The 23,468-nt window shown below is 35.0% G+C and overlaps 1 protein-coding gene across 9 annotated transcripts in view; it reads right to left on the reverse strand.

Moving 5' to 3' along the window:
* The window catches only part of LOC135086525 (uncharacterized), a 44,319-nt gene that overhangs the window by 6,209 nt on the left and 14,642 nt on the right, over positions 1-23,468 (reverse strand). For 2 of the 9 annotated variants that reach the window (XM_063981257.1, XM_063981258.1), the window contains exons 2-3: positions 17,179-17,215; positions 4,708-4,919 (exon numbers count right to left, since the gene is read on the reverse strand). In XM_063981257.1, coding sequence (XP_063837327.1) covers positions 4,708-4,912 — 205 coding nt within the window. In that variant the 5' untranslated portion in view covers positions 4,913-4,919; positions 17,179-17,215. Of the gene's footprint in view, positions 1-4,707; positions 4,920-17,178; positions 17,216-17,514; positions 19,046-20,714; positions 20,876-21,185; positions 21,302-23,468 lie in introns of those variants that run through there. The other 7 variants (XM_063981260.1, XM_063981261.1, XR_010260510.1 and 4 more) reach the window with 6 other exon arrangements.

The raw sequence follows: 23,468 nt of genomic DNA on the forward strand, positions 1-23,468 counted from the left end.
GGTTTACTTCTGCTAGATCCACTTCAGCATAGATATTCTTGATAATTTTGTTTAAAAGTGGTTTTAGTTGAAAATTCTGTGTGCTTGTGAGAATGAGGATCATTTCGATTTTTAGCTGTGAATGCAGATTTATAGGGCTAAGAAATCCTTAATACACAGTCCAAAAATTTTTGTTCTACGACAAAAATTGACGAAGTTATGGCCAAATTACTAAAAAAGTTCACTGACCGCCCGGCGCGGGGACGATGACGTCACTATATCCGATCCGAACGCTGCCGGCGTACTGCGTGGATAGAAAATATTTTTTCTAGCCAAACTATCAGTTTTAGAGAAAAACTTGTTATGACATTTATTCATCAGAATAAAGTAAGCTATCGATAGGTAATTTTTAAAAATAGAAATTGTGAAAAATAACGCAAAAAATCCATACGCTCATACGATTCAATGGAACGCAGAGACGCGATTGGGGTCTCCGCGGTGGTATATTTGGCGATTTATTCAAATAAAGTGTTCATAAGTGTTGTTAGAGTCATATCTTCTTCCAAGTAAAATACAGGGTGTTAGGTAAATGGGTATATGAGCCGACACTAGACCATGTTAACATGGTCATATAAATGGTATGGTGAAGTCAGAAATTTGATATCATCATTTTATTTTTTTTAATTTTCATACAAAATTAATTTTATAAAATCCGATTTGTATGAAAAATAAAATAATTAAAATGAAGATATCAATTTTCTGACTTCACCATACCATTTATATGACCATGTTAACATGGGCTAGTGTCGGCTCATATACCCATTTACCTAACACCCTGTATAAAAATGCATAAGTATTAATTTATTTACTTCTAACAATAAGGTATAGCTGAGGCAGATACACTCTGCCTAGGCTACAAGACATTGCTATGAAGATCATTTCGATGTAAACGCAATACCTACCTGTTATTTAGTTTTTCTGAGTTAAACCTACGTACCTACCTATCTATTCGCCGTTCCCATGGGCGGGCCAGCTGCTGCAGGAAAGGACAGCTGCTCCCTCCTGGAAATCTATTTAATCTTCGCTTAGAAGCTGGGTATGACTCCCCCGCCCCCCTCCTCTCCCCAGGTCATAAGCTGGGCATGACTTCCCCCTCGGCCAGAAGTTGGGTATGATTTACCCCCCCCCCCCCCAGGCCCGAAACTGGGTATGACTTGACCCCTCCCCCTCCCCCCAGGCCAGAAGCTGGGTAAGGCTTGCCCCTCCCCCCAGGCCATAAGCATAACTGGTATTAGCATCATATTATGTATTATTAAGTTCAATACAAACAATCATTAAGTTACACTCACCCCAACCGCGTCTCCGCATTGCATCGAATCCTATGAAAATGTGGTTTTTGGACATAGCGATACTTATTTTTCACAATTTTTATTTTTAAAAATTACTGGTCGATAGGTTACTTTATTTTGATGAATAAATGTCATTAAAAGTTTTTTTCTAAAACTGATAGTTTAGCTGGAAAAAAATATTTTCCATCCCAATAGTACGCCGGCTGCGCTCGATTCGGATATAGTGACGTCACGCGGCCCTGCGTACGTTGACTTTTAGCGGCAAAAACGGCCTATGTTTATTACTTAATATCTTCGTAAGTAATGGTCCGATTTGGATAATTCAAAAAGATATATCTTTCTTATGTCATAAAGATTAACGTAGATACTAGTTTTATTGAATTTTCTACAACAGTACTGATCCTCATTGGTGGTATAGTATCTTCGTTGCTCCAGCATTCAAAAAGGACCAGATTATGTATATCCATATTTAATCTAGAAAATAGATCAAAAGGTCGTAAAAAATTTTGTTAACGCTACTAAAATTCATCGACAAAATGTTTTATAGGAATGATGTAACCACATTAAAGCATACCATCTTTAAATAGTTAATGACTGTGAAATAAGGCATATAGGGTAACGGCACCAGTGGTCAGCCTCATAACAGCTTTTTGAAGTTTTGACAATTGCCATTTCTACAACAATCGTCGAATAAAAAAACGTACAAAATGTATGGATTTATTGTTTATTGTAGTTTTGAATCAACGTTTATCAAAAACAATAATTCTCTTAGTAAAATATATAATTAATTTTAAACAAAAAATGGCCCAGTGTCCCAGTGAACAGCCTCTAAAAACCAATAAACAGCCTTGTTGAACCCAGTGTTCAGCCTATAGTAAGTATAACTAATAATGAGATCAAAATAAACAATGTTATATCAAAATCAACGATATTATTCACATTTTTATAGCAACGATTCACTTAGCACAAAAAAATGTATATCGCACATTATACAAATATTATTTTAAACATACTATTACAATCTCTTTGTGTCTTCTTATTTTCTAGGAACTTCTTATTACTTATCATAAAAACAGCAATATTTATTTAAAAAAAATCAACGATATTAGTATATAATATGTCCTATTGATGTACCTATAATCCACAATATATACAGGGTGGAAACGTTAAGTGATCTCACTCGATTATTTCTAAACTATACAAGATATCGAAAAACTGATTACTGATTCTGAAAGTGCTTCACAAGCTCTTTCAAACGGTGTCAATAATAGGTTACAGAATAAACTGGATCTATCCGAAAATTCAATGTTTCCAGCTTCCATAGATTTAGTAAAACCACATAATATTAAAAACTACATAAGATATTCAAAAACTGGTTACTGATCCTGAAAGTGGTCCACGAGCTCTATCCAACGGCACTAATAATTGGTTACAAAATAAACTGGATCCATTCGAAAATTCAATGTTTCCAGCTTCCATACATTTAATACAGCAACAGGAATGGCACTCATGTCTTGTTAATATTATAGCAAGTAAAGCCTAAAACCAATGTTTTCCAAGAATAATTTTAAATAAGAATGCAATTTACGAGTTCATTTTAAGTGTTTATTATTTAATTAAAAAAAATCATACTTTTGTTATTGTTTGGCTGGCATACATTTAGTATGGAGGCTGAAAACATTACATTTTCGGATGGATCCAGTTAATTCTGTAACCTAATATTGGTACCGTTGGATAGAGCTTGTGAAGCACCTTCAGGATCAGTAATCAGTTTTTCGATATCTTGTATAGTTTAGAAATAATCGAATGAGATCACTTAACGTTTCCACCCTGTATATATAATTATAATCAACCACAATACTAAGAGGTAACTTCTAATCTCTAAAAAGAAACGAGTTTTTGCCATTCGGCATTTTTAGCTAAAAAAAAGTGAACAATAATAACTTTTGGATATGAATACACATTATACCATTATTTCAGGTAAAACTTAACTAACATGAAGTATTACTTATAGATTTACACACAAACATTCGCATTTATACTTAAAATATTATTTCAATAACATCGTGGCTGAATACTGGATCATTGAGACCCAGTGGTCAGCCGCTTGAAAAAATATTTTGAAATGCGGCTGACCACTGGGTTTTCTAACAATTAGGAAATACTTGTCTCACTAAATATGCAAATATAAATTTAACGGTTTTAATGGCTCGTTTTGCTTTTACTGTTAAAAAAAATAGAAAAACCCAGTAATCAGCCCCGGGGGCTGTCCATTGGATCTTTCATAAAAATCAGTATCCAATGGTCAGCCCCTCAAATGTTTAAGTAAAAAAACAATATTTTTTATCAAATTTCATAAAATTAAATGCACTAAGTAATGTATAAAGTTATTATCTATAAAACACAATCACATTTCATACTAAAATATGTTATTTCTCACCTTTCAAAAGAGCACCACGTGAAACAAAAAATATGGCGGACATGACGCTTCTGCTCTTGTCGGCGGACAGCACCTGTATGAACGTGTTTACTTCTCTCCCCTGACCCCCTGCCGCTTCTATCTCGTGATGCATGAACCAATAAGGAAACAGAGCTTCTATTTAAGTGCGCGTGATTTGGTTATTTTGATTACAGCGATATTTATGGCCAATAAACAACGCAATAGGCTGATCACTGGTTCCTGGCTGACCACTGGTGCCGTTACCCTATAGACAGTCTCGTTTTATCGTTATATGCGTTGTTTATAAATTTAATTAGAACGGTACCTGTCCGTGACACAAATGTAGGTCTAAAATAAACCAATACAGTTCAATACCAGTTATCTACTTGGTTTGTGTATTTACAAACATTATATTCACTTCATTATTTTAAAATGTATTGAATATATTATTTGGACAGTTAAATTATTATACCGTTGGAACGTGTAGTTCTGATAGTCCGGCAGACGAGGGGTTGGATGACAGACACACAGATAGGCTATCGGCTATCATCATAGAGCATGAGCTAATTTAACTAACGTAGGAAGTTTCCAGTGGTTTCGATGCGCAATAATAACTATTAAACTAAGTACATTCGCAGCAAATCACTTTAATTGATATGATAAGTGTAACAGATCTTAGCAACAAGTAAATGTATAAAATGGAAATAACAAATCGCTCAGCCACGCTTAGCATAATTTTCTCACAAAGTAATATATTTGTTGCTCGCATACGAAACTGATAATACAAAAATAGTGCAAGGTGTGTCGCGTTTCAATAAAACACGGCAGTGGTAGGTACATATAACAACATAATTAATAAGTAAAAATGATCTAAAAAAAGCACATGCATTTTTAAAGAAGCGCGATTTCCTTCAAAATAAAATAATGTAATAAACATACTTCTCTTCTGGTACGTCTGGATCTCCAAGTCATCAAAGGCGGCTCTCTTCTGGATGCTGTGTTCTTCGGATGCGCTGTCATTCTCCATACAGATCAATGTACGGGCGGCTGCCAGGTTGCGTCCACAGAGTGTCACCATATGCTCGCTGGGAAATGCTAGCGTGCCCGCTAGCATGGCTAGGGACAACCACGCTAAAGAAATCATCTGGAAGCTGAAAAAAAAAACAAATCATTACAATATAGCCCAGTAAATGAGTGAAGTGTTTGGGGGAGGCCTTTGTCCAGCAGTGGACGTCATTTGGCTGATAAGAAAGATCGAAATAAGAAAAATTTGCCAAGTGCGTGGCGTACCACGCGCAGTGTAGGGTTCCGTAGTGTCCGTCCATCCTTAACACAATATATTTCAGAAACAATTATTTCATCTAAAGTCACTTTTAATATTTTCTTTTAAGGAATTTTTATTACGTAAGAAATTTTATAATACGTGAGTTAAACGACTATTTCTCTTAAACTAAGTTTTCCTTGAAAGTTCATAAAGAACATTATTATTATGAATTTTTGCTACTACTTGAATTTGTCGCAGAATATTAGGTTTTTCAGAATTTCATATGGAAATGTAAACAGCCTTTATGCTAGATTTTAAACCGCATATGAACGCTTTATGTCCTCAAACCCGTAAAAACATTTCTAAAATGTACATAAAAGGAAACGAGTATTGCGATTCGGGTACCACCACTCCGTGGCCGTCCATTTGCTTTAATTGAATTGTATTTACTATGTGGGAATCAGCAGTGGCGGATTTACCAATAGGCCAAGTAGGCCAGTGCCTAGGGCGGCAGATTTAGAGGGGCGGCAAATTTAGCTAATTTTTTTTTACAGGAAAAAAAATAATATAATTATACGTATACCTACACAATCCATATAATTAAACGATTAATAAACGCACTGTAATATACAGTGTGAGTCACGTTAAAGTGTACATATGAAAATAGATGAAACTAGACCTATTTTTATCGACAAAAACGAGGTCAAAAAATTTTTGAGATTTTTTTTAAATTTTTTATAGATTTTTTTTTTCTTCCAATTACTTATTGTAAAGAAAACGTAATAACTTTTAAACTAAGCGGTATATCCTGATAAAATAAAAACAGAAATAATGCTAAATAACAGGCGATACTAAAAAAATACATACAATACACAAAAAATGCCAACAAGTAATAAAAAATGATACTTTTTGAAAAAAAATCTGCTTAAAAATTCGTGTTTTTTTGGTTATTTGATAAATTTCTCCAAAAAATGCCCCTATAACAGGTAGTTTTTATTGTTGTGTATTATTCTCTATCGTATTATCTTTGTAATACCAAAAATTGCATGTCTCTATCCTTATCACAACATTTGCTATGATAGTTTGAACAAAGGCCTACCACAACATTATTCTCCTCTTAACAGGTAGGGACAATTTTAATTTTAACTAAAATGCTTATTTTACTTCGAAATCTTTTGTTTTTACTTGAAATCTAACTTGTCATTATCAAAATTACAAATCTAGAGCCATTTTCAGTTTCGTTGTTAAGGCGATTAGAGTCCTCAATCCGCGCCAAATGGGCATTTTGTAAAGCCTACTCCTCTTTTACTGCTGGATAGAAATAGTTGAAAAAAATATATGTTATACAACAGTTCAAGGACTACATTTGTGACGTTTGAATTTTCGCTACGTCTCTTTGTTTTGGATTAAAAAAATAAATACGGGACATCGATTTTTTACTTAAATTCCCTACTCCTCCGAAACGGCTATGTTAATTTAAAAGATTTTTGCACGAATAGATTAGGAATTCTTTAATCTTTAAATGACACGTTGCGTTTTTCAATCGAACATTACTTTCATTCATAAATTTTACTTTTGATAAATTCCGAACGTTTTGCTGTTGAGGGGGCCTTCGCGGGGTGCGGGCGGCAGTCGGCCGCTGGCCTTCAGACGGGGAGGTTGTGTCACTCTCTGCAAACTGACATTAGCGATCAAAATGAATTTTTTCTTTGGCTGAGTTGCACCACCTGACGTGACCTAACTTTGACCGTAGCTTTGGCGATAATCGGTGTTTTTTGTATGAAGTTAGACAGACTTTTGACGCTTGTCAAAGTTGAAGTAAGATGGTGCACCCCAGCTTTTGTTCGACAATAGATTTTATGTCAGAATTGTTCATAGAGTACGTGCATTTAGATGATACAATTGAATTATGACGCGCTCAGACGCTATTTTCTACCTGAATAGAATCTATTAGTGTAAAAAAACTATAATTGACTCCAAAACAACTGCGCTAGATAAATGCAAGTAGAAAAATTATTACGTTACTAGCGGCCGCCCGCGACTTCGTACGCGTGGATCCCTTCATCCCTTTTTTTCGAAATAAAAAGTAGCCTATGTTCTGTCTCAGGGTCTAAAGATTGTCTGTACCAAATTTCATCGAAATCGGTTGCGAGGTTTAAGCGGGAAAGCGTAACAGACAGACAGACAGACAGAGTTACTTTCGCATTTATAATATTAGTTGGGAAGTTGGGATTTATTTACTAGGCCTTTGCAATCAGTATCCAAATTAGGAGCTAGTCAGAATCTGTAACTTAATCGATTTACGTGAAAAAAACAATTTATATTTTCAATATGTTTCTTCGCGAAAATACTACAATTAAAAATAACACCTGTAACGCCCCTGGGTCTGCGGGTGTCTATGGGCGACGGTAATCATTTACCAACAGGTGATCCGTTTGTTCGTTTGCCTCCTGTCACATTAAAAAAATTAAGATAAAGTGGTATTGAATTGTTCTATAGAGCTTATTAAAAAATTTGGATACTGATTACAAAATTAGCCATTTTCGGAGTCGGTGGCCGCCTACCTTTTGGTGAGTCGTTTTGGAGTTGGTTTTAATTTTTAGTGAAATTAATCTATTTCATGCCTTTAGTAGACTATAGGTACTCAGTAGACCTTGTTGTTGCCACTGAAGGTGCATAGGTACACTGTACATTGATACCATAATTTTCATGTTAAGTGCAAATAAACTTCCCTAAATTACCAAACCATGAAACGTACCTATATTATTAAAAAGTTTCGCAGATAATAACTGAAATCCTCTTATAAGGTGATGAATTTTAAGAGCATGTCATGAAACCAAAATTATTAGCATACAAGAGCTTGTTTTAAGAATAAGAATAAGAATAAGAATACTTTATTCAGCATAGAAAAATAAAATAAAAATACAGTACATATAACATTAAACTACAAGCTATGCTGAAGAGGCGTCCGCTCAGCTATATTCACGACATAACAAGCGCCATGTCGAGAAGCTGGTTTTCAGCGGGAACCAACACGATGAAGATTGCGGATTGCGCACCCTCTTGACCGGGACCATATTGAGGCTACCAGTCAAGAAGGCGCGCAACAGGGGGCGTTATGGACGGTGATCACAAAAAAGAGAGAGAGAAAAAAACAAAACAAAAAAAGAAAACAATATAACACAAAACTAAACAGAATCAAAAACTAAATTAACTAAAAACTAATGTATTAAGAAATGCCACACCCGAGACACTAACAGGGGGACGCCACCGTCAATACCGAATCGCATGTTCCGCTATTCGCCACGTTAAAACTATTTACTTGAACGACGGTGGCGCCCCCCCGCCGTTCCGCCCATTTTACGACTGGTTTGCGATTACAAATTGCGCCTAGCAAATCAAGTTCCAGTTCAAGTTGTAATTAAAGTAAAAATATTATATTTTTACTTTAATCACAACAATAGACCGGGAAGGTTCACAGCTGTTCCAAAAGACAAAACAAAGTAATGAAGAGAGGTAAGCTTTTATGAATGGTTGAACCTTTAGAAACAAACAACAAAATAATATAACGGTAAAAACAATAAAATAACGATACAAGATACATGTCTGTAGCAGTTTGCAGCCGAGTGCGGAGCGAACGGAAGGAAGGAAAAAAAAAAAAAAAAAAAGAAAAAAAAAAAAAGTCAATTGTCATTTTATTTTCCTTCCGCTCTCCGTTTTAAAAAAAATCTTTTTATTTATGATGGGGAATTTACTGCGGCGTAGTAGCAGAGATTTTCCGTTTGTAGATCGTAATAATTTCGAAGAATAGGGATGTTTCGTGGATAAAGCAAGAAAGTAGCAAGAGTTTGAATTAGTCCGTCGGTGAACTTACCAAAAACAAACTCTAAATATATTTTTCACATTTTTTAACTTATGAAAATTTAAAGAGATGAAGCGCACCAAAGTTCAGAAGATGAGGCATGCTTAAAAATGTGGCGATTTGTGTCGTCACGCAGAATTTCATCGCATCATATCTTCGTAATTACTTGTTTAATTGACAAATAAAAATATCCTGTGTCCAATATTTTTTGATAATGTAAAATTGACGGACCAAAAGTATTTTTTTAAGAAACTAGCCTATTCTTATGGCCACATTCCAGCTCCATCATCAGACCCTGCAGTTTACCTTAGAGAATTGTAATGAAATTATTTAGGTATAATAATAAATAAATACAAATCAAACGACCCTAAACTCGATGGAATCGTTTAATCCCGGAGTTGCTATGGGGCCACTGGCATTCCAGCTCTCCCATCAGATCAGAGCCCCGATTACGGTAACTTTTAACGTCTACAATCCAGACACGCTTCTCGATTCTGCGATACGATTGGTCGTTCAACAGCGTACGTCAGCTGTTTTGACCAATCGTATCGCAGAATCAGAAACGCGTCTGGATTGGAGACGTTAAAAATTACCGTAATCGGGGCTCTGCTCCATGTCATCACAATATTGCATTGTCACCCGAATTACATGTATATCCGAAATTTTAACTCAATCAATTGATGAAGGATTTCTAATAAAAAGACAAATACATTTTCAGTTTATTCTTCATAAGTGACACAGAGAGAATGACAATAGACAAAAGCAGAAACATTTGCTTTTTTAGGCCATAGACAATACCAGGTACTAATGCGTTCCAATAGGGATGATGAATGGGTAATGAAATCGAAATTCTATTTAGTCCGTCAGACAGATAATTAGAAAATATTAGACTCATATTTTTTAATTTTTTCCATAATCGAATAATTACAGTATTATATTGAGTTGAAATCTCGCGTGACGTCACATTTGAGTAAAACTTCTACTCAAGCGTGGCGTATCGCGCCATTTCAACTCGATGTAGCACTGTTATTATTTAATTATGAAAGAAAATAAAAAATATGAGTCTAATATTTTCTAATTATCTGTCTGATGGACAAATAATTGAAATTTTGTCATCTAGCCTAGTTGTCGTCAGGAAGTTGGTCTAACTAATTCAGCTTGCAAGATTCCACCCGAACAAACATTTTATGTAATTACCTACATACATCATAAATTGCAAGCTAAATAAAAGCTTGTAATAAAGTCGGGTTTGTTCAAATTTCGAGAACGACTGAACCGACAAAAGCATTAGAAAATTTACGAAAAATAAAATAAAATTTTATCCCGTACAAAATGTTCATGGATTTTGTTATTTTTATTAAATACCTTTACGCCTGAGTTAAATGACACCGACATCAAGGTTCATCAATTTATGTTTAAAATAATAGGCAGTAATGTATGAAGAAAGAGCTTCTATTCTGTATCTACCTATGCCCGTGTATTTTTGATCGGTGTCAAATCGGAGTTTTTGGTGCGGGGTACGCGGGTGTTGCTCGCGGCGTGAAGGTCAAACGCCCAAGGTCATTGAGGACTCTAATCGCCTTAACGAAGCGTTGAATGGCGCGCCCGGAGAGGCTTAGTTCAAACGATCATAGCAAATGTTGTGATAGGGATAGAGACATGCAATTTTTGGTTTTACAAAGGTAATACAATAGAGAATAATACAAAACAATAAAAACCACCTGTTATAGGGGCATTTTTCGGAGAAATTTATCAAATAACCAAAAAAACACGAATTTTTAAGCAGATTTTTTTCAAAAAGTATCATTTTTTATTATTTGTTGGCATTTTTTGTGTATTGTATGTATTTTTTTAGTATCGCCTGTTATTTAGCATTATTACTGTTTTTATTTTATCAGGATATACTGCTTAGTTTAAAAGTTATTACGTTTTCTTTACAATAAGTAATTGGTAGAAAAAAAAATCTATAAAAAATTTAAAAAAAAATTAAAAAAAATTTTGACCACTTTTTTGTCGATAAAAATAGGTCTAGTTTCATCTATTTTCATATGTACACTTTAACGTGACTCACACTGTATACTTAGGTTCTTATGTGATCATGAATTTTAAAATATTCCAATAGCGCTTCAATAAAAATAAAATAAAAAACTCGTAACACAGGATCTTCGGAGCCTAGCACGAGCACCATCACTCCACAACTTCGTGTATATTGTTTTACAGGATGGCCCAGAAGAAAATTCACTTTTGAAAATTCAAGGAAACGAAAACTGTACATTTTTGTAGAACTTAAGCTATTGCAATTTAAAGGAAATTTAGTGCAATTTTATAAATTTTATCGTACATGTGATTCCCTTGACGTTTACAACATTCGGTCAACATACATCAACATTTTGGAAAACTTCCGTAAGCGCTCCTGCATACGACGCCGCTACCGCGCCGCCGCGCCGTCGCTGCGCCTTCGCACTGTTTATACGCGCCGCGTGAACACCGCTGCCGCGCAGCCGCCGCGCCGCCGCGCGCGAAATTATGCTTTGATGGCGCGGTGGTGGCGCGGTGGCAGCGCGGCGGCGGTTTTACTCGGTGCGTATGAACAGTGTAGCGGCGCGGCGACGGCGCGGCGGCGGCGTGATGGCGGCGTCGTGTGCAGGAGCCCTTAGAATTACCTCAAAATGGATTCAGGATGAATGAATGCTGCAGAGTTTTTGGATTATTAGAGTATACTCTGCTCATAAGGTAACCCCACAAAAAGAAGTCTGCTGGAATGAGATTAGCGCTTCTTAGAGGCAGTGAGATTTCACCACTGCTTAATTGGTTTGTTGCATTGAAAGGATGATTAATTTTTGAGAGCGCTATACTGGTAGGCTGAAAAGCTTTTTGATTTCAAAGCTGCAAGATTCGCAAGGTTATGACCGGAGCACTTGGTTTCATCAAGATGGGGCTACGTGTCACACTTCAACCGAGAGCATTTAGATGGTAAGAGACATGTTCCCACAAAAAAATAATTTCAGGCAGGGGTGACATCTACTGGCCACCAGGAAGCACTGATCTCACTCCAGAAAATTATTTTTTGTGGTGTTACATTAATACAAAATATACTTTATAGATAATAGAGAATACTTTTATAATCCAACAACCATGCAGCAACTGAAGCTGAGCATTCGGCAAAAAAAATAATTGAAAATAGGTTTCGAGGTAATTCTGACGAACGCATTCCAAGATTTTGATGTATGTTGATCGAATGTTGTAAGACTTGTAAGCGTCAAGGAAATCTCCTGGGCGATGTAATTTAATAAAGGTAAATTTAAAAATAAATCGCATTAAATTTTCTTTAAATTGCAATAGTTAAAGTTCTATAAAAATTTAGGTACCTACAGTGTTCGTTTCCTTGAATTTTCAATAGTTAATTTTCTTCTGGGCCATCCTGTATTACCAAGCCTTGGACTTTCTGTTTACCTTTAAGTAGTTCTTAGCTAATTACTTATACTGGATATAGCACTTCGCATGGCTCTGTGCACACCGACAAATTGTTCAGATGAGAAGCTTTTCTTGCTTAAAACGGGTTAAAAACTATCTACGATCTACTTTATGCATAGTAATACATGCATAATGTAACTTTTGGTTCAAATAAACGTTTTTATTTTTATTATTTTTTATTTTTTATTTATTACTTTAAGTCAAGAAAAGCTTATAATGCCTTATCTCTTTTGTGCATAGAGTCAGAACTTATGAAAAAGATTTCATACGTCGATATAATTAATGATTTTGCAAATTTAAAATCTCGCAAGAAAATAATGTAAAGCTTATTTTGATCTCATTGTCTGTCACCATTAACTGGATTGTTAACATGTTATACTTATTTTAATAGAAATTGTTTGTATTGTTTTTAAACTGTTAAGTCCAATAAAGAATATTGACCAAAAACAATGTTTACTGACCACACATTATTTTGTCTGTGTTCATATAGTGTAGGTATTTTTAAGTCATGCCTTTGCCCACCTTAGGATTAGTACAAACTGCTGTTTTTAGGTCAACATTAAACTCTTCAGTATGTACTGAAATGATATTTCTGTCAGTTACTAGATTATTATTGCGGGTTGCAATAATAATCTAGTAACTGACAGAAATATCATTAAGTCCACAATCATACTAATAACGGGATTAAACTAATGTATTGAATTTCAAAAGTCAGTAGGGGCGGCAAAAATTGAATGGCCTACTAGCGGCAAATTTGTAAATCCGCCACTGGGGAATCAAAAGATCCACAAGTGTAACGGGAACCAGTGTCTTGAACCGTATTGCAGTGGCACAGGGATTATGCACCCATGAGTTATTATAGCGAAAAGAATGTTAGATGCGAGTACCTATTTAAAATGCTACCGGCAATCTGCATAATCAGACAACATACACAATGTCTAAGATGTCCAATGACCGTAAATATACGAATACAAATCAAATCATAGATACTCGTACCCTTCTTAGTAAGTTTTTTTTTTTTCAAAGTGTAATAAAATTGAGATTTAAAATTCGGCATAAGGGTATTTCTCATCGCCACGGTTCTCATCGTCACCTTCGTGGCAAATTTTATTTTTAACTTATTTCAACTTTTTGTAAACAAAAATTGTAGCGCTTGATGTGAAGAGTGTATTCTCAGTAAATCAGTCAAATAGTGTGTCTCGTTTGGAAGCTTTAACGTTTTGAATTTTTTGATGCCACGAAAGTGATTCTGTACTTCACAACAATATTTTTTTCAAACTTTACTACTGTAAATGACTCTTAAGTATTTATAAAACATGGCAATAACATAATATAAATAGGTAAGTACTTAAATACAAGATAAAATTTTACCGATAACGTCACCTACTAAGTTACAAGATTCTACGCAATTGGTTTTAAGGGTGATACTGGTGGCATTCTGAAATGCTAAAGAAGCAAAAAAAAGGGGTTATCAGTACCTCAATAAAAAAGAACTCTTAACTTATCAGTCCCTCAACAAAAAATATGTTTATTTATTGAGGCCAGATCGCCTCTTATTTTTGTTGTACAACTTTTAACTCAAACTTCAGATTAAATTTATCTTACAAACAGATACACAGTCACATATTATACAGACATACATACAGACAAAAAAAATACGAGGCCCTTATTTTTTTATTGATGTACTGAACTCGACTTAACACGTATAATTTATTCGTTATTAAAATATTGTAAAAACTTAAACACCAGTCATTATATTTTAAAATAAACCAAAGCAAGAAATCACTTTCGTGGCCTAAAATCACCTTCGTGTATAAAACACCACGAAGGTGATGCCACGAAGGTGACGAAAATTTTAGTTTTTTATTCATTATCCCTAAATTTGAGTTTAACGGTTCAAGTCGAATACTACACAAATAAGTCTAACATGTTAAGTTTTCAATGGCCTAAGTTTCAATTAAATTGTTTAAATTTTAGAGGTAGAAAATATTGATCAAGCAAGCGACGGAATGTCTATGGTTAATCACAAAAAGTTACGTATTTTTTTCGCGGAGCGATGATCGACTTATCTCATCTCCGCAATGGCAGGAGCGCGACTGACGTTAACCGAATAGAACACAGTGATTGGTTGATAGTGTTCGGTTTAACGGCAATCTTGTATGATTACTCAAAATTTTAGGTACCTAAAATCGTGTGACCAACGCATTTTCCTTCCTCAATTCGAAATAATTATAAGAAGATATTTTTTTGACTATTGTGTGGAAAGTATATTTAATTACGATGATTTTGGTATATGCTACACACAAATTGAATGAAAATTGTGAACGCAGTAACTAAATGTTTCATTGCAACCGAAGGTGTGACACGATGAGAACGCGAAAAATGACCCCGTTTTGTATCGTTTCATGTGATGTTTTCGTATTATTTTTGCTTCTATTACGATAAAATTTATTTTCTATGTAGCTAAATAGATATGTTATCACCTGATTTCAAAGTTATTGTTCTAACTTATACCGTTTATGAACTATTATTGTGTGACCATCAAATTTGAGTGTAAATGAGAAGTACCCATAATCATATCATCGTACCGGAAAGCGCAGCGAAGGACGTCCATCCACAAAGTGGACCGACGACCTCATAAAGATAGCTAGAAGGTGCTGGATGCAGGCCGCCACCAACCAGCCATTGTGGAAATCATTGGGGAGGTCTATGTTCAGCAGTGGACATCCTATGGCTGAAATGATGATGAGATAAATAAAATAATATACAACAAAATGAAAATAACAAATGACTACATTCCGCTTTACCTAAATCCATCCGTTGCATATTGCCAGCAACATAATAAATTTTAGAACGACCTTTGATGTCTACTTATTTTTCATGCTCCTGTTGTATGCAAACATAGCTTCTGTTTACTGATGCATTTTAAAAAGTAACTATGAACCTACCTACAGGACACAGTGAATCCTTTGTCTTTTGTAATCTGGCTAAACGTGAAAGGCAGATTATTCAATAACGAACGCATGCCAAGCTACACACACGATGACTCAACTTAAATATGGACAAAGAGACAAAATCTCTGCCTCGTATAAAATTTCGCGGAATTTTGATTAACTATTTTACCCCCTGTGTGTTAACTGTAGTACCCACTTAAATAATTTTAGGATTGGATTACTTCTTAGGAAAATGCATTGCACGTACCGGAATAGGAAACTAATGTCATGTAAATGTTATTGTAGATTAATACATATGATATACGAGTACCTACTCGTACATAGATAGTGTCTATCTTGGAGATCTAATTGGAAATATAAATAAATAAATATCCTTGGACATTTTACACTGCGCTTCTAGTCCCAAACTAAGCAAAGCTTGTACTATGGGTACTAGACAACGTATATCATACTTAAATACTTTTTTTTGTAAATACATACATAGGTAATATACATAGAAAACACCCAGTCCAATACAAACAAATATGTTCATGCACACAAATGTTTGTACTGTGCGGGAATTGAACCCGCAACATCCGGAATAGTAGTCCGTTTCGAACCACTACACCAAACGGCCGATAAATATCTAAGTAGAACAAATGCTTCCTAGAATGTACCCCTAATCTCCTAAAGGTAGGTTTGCCAGGTCAAAAAAAAAAACAAGAGCCGGACTCAGTCCTTAATTTCAATTAAATTGGCCGGGCATTTTACCCTAACAACAGTAGTTAATAATGTTCACATCAGCAAATGTTTCATTCGTCATTCAAAATGTGAACTGCAAAATACTGAACTACCAGGAGCCTTTGAGATAATTTAATTAATTATTCCGCCGCAGTCCATAAAGCTTACGGATGCACGCTAGGGACCGAAATATTTATCTTCCAATCGGGCGATAAGAAGGGCTTTTTAAGTGTAGTGTAACCCACTAGAAGTTTTGTATTTATTTATCTACAGCTACAAATAGCCGGCTTCGCAGGGGTAGATATAGGTATTTAACAAAAATAAATAGAGAAGCATTAGTTACAGCAAAATCAATTGTTCAGTAAAAAATGAGCTACTCTAAAATCAATCATAACTAATTCACAGTTTGAATTGCGAGTTAATGCTCGTACTTGCAATGAACACATTGAAAACTCTATTATATCTATAGCTCTATATTTGACGCGTAGTGGCACTAAGTAGTAAGTGTAGTGGAAATGTGCTGTTTCAAAAAAGATGGTAGACCAACGATTTTAACTTAAGTAGAGTACTTACCACTTTTGTTGATGACTTGGTAGATGTTCAGAGGTGTAGGTATCCTACCTTTAAGTTCCAATTATTTTTGTCACAATTATCGGAGAACACTTTTCACACGAGGGTTTCCGTTGACTTCGCAGTACTAATTAATCGAAAATTTTTTATACCTGAGGCTAAGGTCTTGAATGTGCGCCTAATTTCTGCGACGTTGATTTGCTCTCATCTCTGACCTTGAGACCTTGTTTACGACGTTTGCATGTGAGCACACATACTTAGGGGATGCGTTGTATAGAGTACATTAGGGACGCTACACATTAAGCAGTTAAGCACTTTCGGGTCGGCAGTAATCGTTGAACGTCTAAGTCGACCAGAAGCTATTGTTGTAAGTGTTTTAACACGTTTAGATTTACAAATTGAATTTAACTTAGCGCTACACTACACCTTAAAATAAATTTAAATCAAGAGGCGATTTTTGACAGATTTTGCCGATCCGAGTAAGCGTGTAGCGGCCCTTAGGAGTGCGTAGTACGAAAATAATACAAAATACAACAAAACGAGCTCTATACTAAAGGTTCACTTACTTTTTTGTCTCAGATGTCCTTTAAGCGTTGAAACCTACTGACAAAGAAAAAAGATCATTATAAATCTGTATTTTTCCAACCATTCACGCACATTTGAATAAAATTACTTATTATAGAGAGGAATGAAATACAACATATTTAATACAATTTTATTGTCAAATATAAAATAACCTTGCTCAGTAGGTAGGTACACATTCATGCTTAATAAATAACTTATTCATACATCCTATCAAAATCACTTATTTATAACATCATAAATATAATTCGCCACAACATAAATAAAATAAAATGCATAAATCGCTTTCTGCTTATAGAAAATAATATTTCGACCATAATTACAAGTGAGCTTTTATTTACTTTTATTATGATATAAATTATCGAAATAATTTTATTTATTGCCCTCCTTTCCAAATGTGTCTCACTATTGCCTATTGATAAGTATAAAAATAAATCAACTTACATACCTAAAGTTGTATATCTGTACATTTCAGGTTGTATGAAGGTTCTCTGGAAAGATTGGTCCAATGATAAATAAAAGTGATTTCACCGTAACAGTTAAAAATATCTCACTATTCCCGAGGCTAGAAGCTACATTATCCCGGGATACTGACAGCTCACGAGGGATGCGCGACAGTCGATCCGAGGGACCGAATTTATTTACTAACATATTTTGCAACGCATTGCGCGGTGCATTTCTTATCAATGCGATGTAAGTTTAATGCGTCGTCTATTAATAGGCTTGCAATGCACCAGTTTGAAGCTCGTTACTGTTAGCAATTAATACTTCATTAATTAACTCGCTGTGATAACAAAATGTTAAAAAACGAATCCAAATAGATGCACCCCAAAAATGAAACGCATCGGAGCAAAGGGGCGAAATTCAACATTTTTAGAAAATATTTCACGAAGCGACTTTTGCGAAACCTATTTTTTTGGCAGAGGGCTTTGTTTGGTTTATCTGTGGGTTTCGTTTGATGTAGTATTTCTGGCACACCTAGATTTTTAACTGTAACTGTAGAGAGTGACAAATTTTCCTAGCGTCTAGGCGTCTGTAGATACATAATCGCACCTACAAATCATACCATACAATGATATAAGTACTGACTCGATTATAAAAAGTCTCATGGTCTGAGAGTGGATATAATAAAACCTAACACGGAGTAAGTAATGAAAATGCAGTAGTTAGATAAAAATCGCAGTTGATTTGCCTATATCCTATTTTCAGTTGCATTGTTAAATAGTTGCTAATAAAAGACAAGAGACAGAGTTCACAAGTAGTGGAAACTCGGTTAGACAGCTTTACAAAGTATCTAAGACGTGGTGAACACTGCCCAACCAATTAGTTGGTTTAGGAAATAGACACGCCGTGGACGTGTAAGTAGTTAGTCCTAAGTTAGAGACGAGCGGTGTCAATGTTATGGTTTTCAGTAAACAAAACGATAAATATCCGTGCCTTCCCGCTACAGTTCCACTGAACTTTTCAGTAAAATATTTAACAATATGTGAGATATTAAATTAACGGTTTTCAATTATACTGATACACAAATTAATACAATTAATTAAAGAAATACGTCATGATTCGAAACTCATATTAGGTACTAATTAGTGTGGGTGTGTTTGCACGACGAATGAGCCTACGCCATGTTTTACCCAGCCTGGGGGAGGTTTGGGGATCGGGACCCATTCGTTGAGCATCGCTGGACCCCACATCCTCTTCCATACTGCTACGTAGACCTTTTTCTCTTGCCATGTTTTCACCCACCGCGGTCGCCACACAAACTTTTTCTTCCAGAACCCATGGTACGTGGGCTGGTGGTGGTGGTAATAAGCCTCAGGGATGTGGTGGTGGAAATGCGAAGAACGTTCTCTGAAATTGATGTAGATTTATTTAAAGTTACAATTAGAGATTGCTGTTACAATTTAAATGATTTGGATGTTAAGTTATTTATTTTTTAAGTAAGTACATACAAATATCATAAAATTGTACAACGATTACGATTATTATGTAATGATGAAATCTGACGATAGGTACTAGATAGACTTGGGTCCATTTATAAATAGACCATATTTAACAAAATATTATCACAGACAGGCAGGTAACGTCAAGTAAGATAGCTTAAACTGACTGTCACCTGGATTAAGTACGAAATGATGGGCCTACAATCTACGTAAGGTAACGTGTTTCGTGTTTATCGAACCCAATAATTTCAACTGAGGTATGTACCTATCATCCAATGTTAATTTAATATCGAAATCCCCGCAAATACTCAATCAAACTATTGTTTTAAAACCTTTGACAAAATTCAATATAATATTTCGGCATATACGCTTGACCAGTTTAATCTGGATTTGTTTGTATAGAAATGTTTCTGAATCACATAGGATTAATTTGATCAATTGAAAATTATTAACATTCAAGCCCGTCATTTATCCAATTTATCAAGTACTAGCTTTTTCCCACGGCTTCGCCCGCGTAAAATTTTGTCAGTGACAGAAAAATTTATCTCGCGCGTCCCCGTTCAAAACTGAGATAAAACTATCTTATGTGCTTTTCCTGGTCTCAACTCTCAAACTATCTCTATACTAAATTTCATCGAAATCGGTTCAGTGTTTAAGACGTGAAAGCGTAACAGACAGACAGAGTTACTTGCGAATTAAAATATTAGTAGGGAAGTAGCGATTTTGTATATTACAACCAAAAACAGTGCACGATTCGATAAGCTTCTCTCTGTATGAAATTTTCGAGGCTTCTGGCGACTGGGACCGCAATTAACTGGGACCGCGGTCCCAGTCGCCGGATTCGTAAAAAATAAATAATTTTCTTCCGGCAACTGGAACTACTCATAGATAAGATAGAAAAATATATATTCAGGCCAAAATCGGTACAGTCATACGAAAAAAAATCTAAATTATTTGTATGAATATCATTGACTCGTTCTAGACATGATTTTATACTATGCGCTTAGCAATAAGTATCTACTTGCTTAGCAATAAGTAAGCATAAATACAAATACTAATATTGGACTGAATACTGTAAAGCATTTTCTACCAGTAAATTATTATTTACTGAATTTCATTTATGTAGTACAACATATTTTTGACGTTTATTCTTAGTTCAGCTGTTAAAGTTGTTGTACTCTATTGGCTTAGCGCGTATCCGCGTTTGATTTCCAGGTTGGACACACAATACGTTGTGCGTTAGTTCCCAGTTTGTCCCAAATGATATTAGGTAACGTATTTCTGGGAAGGAATTAATTCATAGGTCTACGGAATAGGATTATTTTGACACATGCAGGCAGCATTACTAAATTCAATAGAGGCGTAAATCGCGTTGCTACCTTCCTATATAACTTTGTAAGCGTCATAATATCTAGAATTTGTGCGTTGCAATACATTTTTAGGTTTGGGTATCAAATAAGTTGAAATTGAAACTAAATACCAAAGATTTTACTAAATATTCCAGTGAGTGCCTTTATACCTACATGAGTGCGTCTTATATTAAAATTATTAAATTAAATTATTAGTGTTATACTTACATGACTGGATCTAATTCAGAAATGTTCTGTTCTATCAACTTGGGGCCATTTTCTGTACTAGTCTGCTGTGTTATATTATTGTTTTCTTTAGTGGTAGTTGTAGTATTTTCAGCACCCTGCTCTTGCGCAGCGCATGACAATAACAGCAATGCGATAGAAAACTGAAAAATATTAAGTGTTTAATAAATTACTTAGAGATGTGATTATCAATGACGTGTCAAAAAAGTTTTCAAATATACTTAAAAAAAGATCAAAATACGTTGCAGAGAAACAATGACAGCTCGAACGGCAACATTTTCCAACGGATATTAAAATTTTCCATGCTTTAATGTAGGCAGGAAACTTTTAATAACTCTGACGGTATGTTTAAGGTGTGGTAGGTAGGTACTCTGACCGCTCCATAAATTGTCTTTTTTTTTTTTGGCAAACCATTAAATATCTAAAAATACTCAAAATGTTATGTTTACTAACTGTGACTTGTCGGATCATTGTGTTTTGATCCCGATAATTCTGTGATTTGTCTTTGAACTTCTTTGAACCTAAATATTGTTCAGTTTGTTAGTAGGTATTTTATGGTCGTAACTCAACTTACTACTGATGATGAATTTGGTATTTAATGCCTTTTATAGAGACATCAGATTTATTACACCTTGGCCAGGGCTTCTCAACTCCTCTTGACACTCTATTATTTATTTGTTCTTTATTACACTTTGTGCTAAGTCAAACAGACTACGAAGTTACAGCAAGTTACTTTTAGTGCGATTACGACCTCTGAAGACTTTAGAGTGTCTACCATGGTATCTCTTGATCACTACATTTACTGCCATTACAACCGTAGAATTAAATATGTAACAAGCATTTTTAGGAGTTGATATTTTAAAAAGAGTACTTGCTACGTCCGTCTCTAATTCCACCAACAATAGTTAGTTTTCCGAGTGAAATTCCTTTGTCCCTTTGATACATTAGTAGTTTATGGTTGATTCTATGATGCAGGTTCACATCACAAACGACAATACGCAATATTCTGGCTCGTTACCTCGTTAGTCGACAGTCCGGATTAATTAAACAGAGAGGTTCAATTTCTCACACTGCGTCCGAGCTGCGAAACATTTGTGACAAAGCGGCCCCAAGCTTGACCACATGGGGCGACAAATGAAACAGTTTGTTGAGATTCAACACATATGCTCTGAGGCGATGGCTTCCATGACAATGTCCGTGTTCCTGTGCCCGCGTTGAGGTTTTGGACACGTAACGTTACGCGTACACTCCTAAAGCTGTTGTCATTGTAACTCGCGATGCAATTTATGTAACAAAGAAAGTGACTTACCTGCTGTCGAATCATCACGTAATTTTACGTGGTCATATCTGGTTCAGGCTTAAATCTTTATTGTCGCCGGTTATGGGGCTTTGAATAAATGAGCCTCCTTTCACCTCGTAACATGTGTTCCATTTTTAATTTTCAGGTCAGTTACGAAATAAAAAATAAGAACTTCCTGTGAGTTTAATTGGCCACTTCCACTTTTTTAAGTTCTTGTTGAATTCCTCGAGCGGTTAACAGACAAAAAAAATCAATCGTGATAGCGCTCATAGGGTTTTCGTACTGCTAACAATGGTAATAATTCGAGTACAATGGCAAGAAGATCATAATAACGTGATATTGTTAAAAGCTACAGTTTAGTTCACGTAGCTGGAATTGTACCACAATGGGTTCCAGTAAGAATAAAAAGTTGAAGCATGCATGCATCTTCTCGTTAGCCCGGCGAGCGATGCTCATTTGTCGTGAATAGAGACTGAAGGGTGGTTTTGTCAATATAGCATTAACTACTAATATTCACAGAATTCAATTTTGATACCTATGTGTCTGCAAACATAATTTAATTTGTTTTAGGAATTGCGCCACTACATTTCAACGGGGATTAATTTAAACAGTTAAGTACACCGAATGGACACAAAATATGTAATCAGCTTAGTAATTACAGTCGTATGAATTTGTCAACGTTTGTGAGCCTTTCTAATTAAAATATCAGATTTAAATTAAAACAGAGACACTAGTAATTTACCAATTTCGGGACTTAATAGTAATTTAGCGATTTTGGGACTTGCAATTTGCAGTACTCATGTGTTCTGTACATTCGCAATAAATTATATTCAGGTGTGTAAGTAAGTTTCGTCTCGAATTTGATTGAACTCTGTGTGAAGTTTAATTTGATTTTAACAACATTCTGTATGAAGAGCAATAATATCTTTTTTGCCAACAAATAATTAAAAGCTATCATTATTTTGCCTAAAGCTATGCGATATTATAAACTTATACAGGGTGTTAGGTAAATGGGTATATGAGCCGACACTAGCCCATGTTAACATGGTCATATAAATGGTATGGTGAAGTCAGAAAATTGATATCTTCATTTTAATTATTTTATTTTTCAAACAAATCGGATTTTATAAAATTAATTTTGTATGAAAATTAAAAAAATTAAAATGATGATATCAAATTTCTGACTTCACCATACCATTTATATGACGATGTTAACATGGGCTAGTGTCGGCTCATATACCCATTTACCTAACACCCTGTATACGTAAGTAAGATAACTTCACACATTTTCAGGACTGAAACACTCGCTTTTTAAAGCCTTTGTAACAGAATCCAAATTTGATCAACACAGAAAACTTTGAGTGATTTTAATATACCCCGAATAAAGTAGGTAGGTAACTACCTAAGATTGTATCAACACAATATAAAATTAAGTG

Source organism: Ostrinia nubilalis, chromosome Z, assembly GCF_963855985.1.
Source record: "Ostrinia nubilalis chromosome Z, ilOstNubi1.1, whole genome shotgun sequence".
NCBI classification, from domain to species: Eukaryota; Metazoa; Arthropoda; class Insecta; order Lepidoptera; family Crambidae; genus Ostrinia; species Ostrinia nubilalis.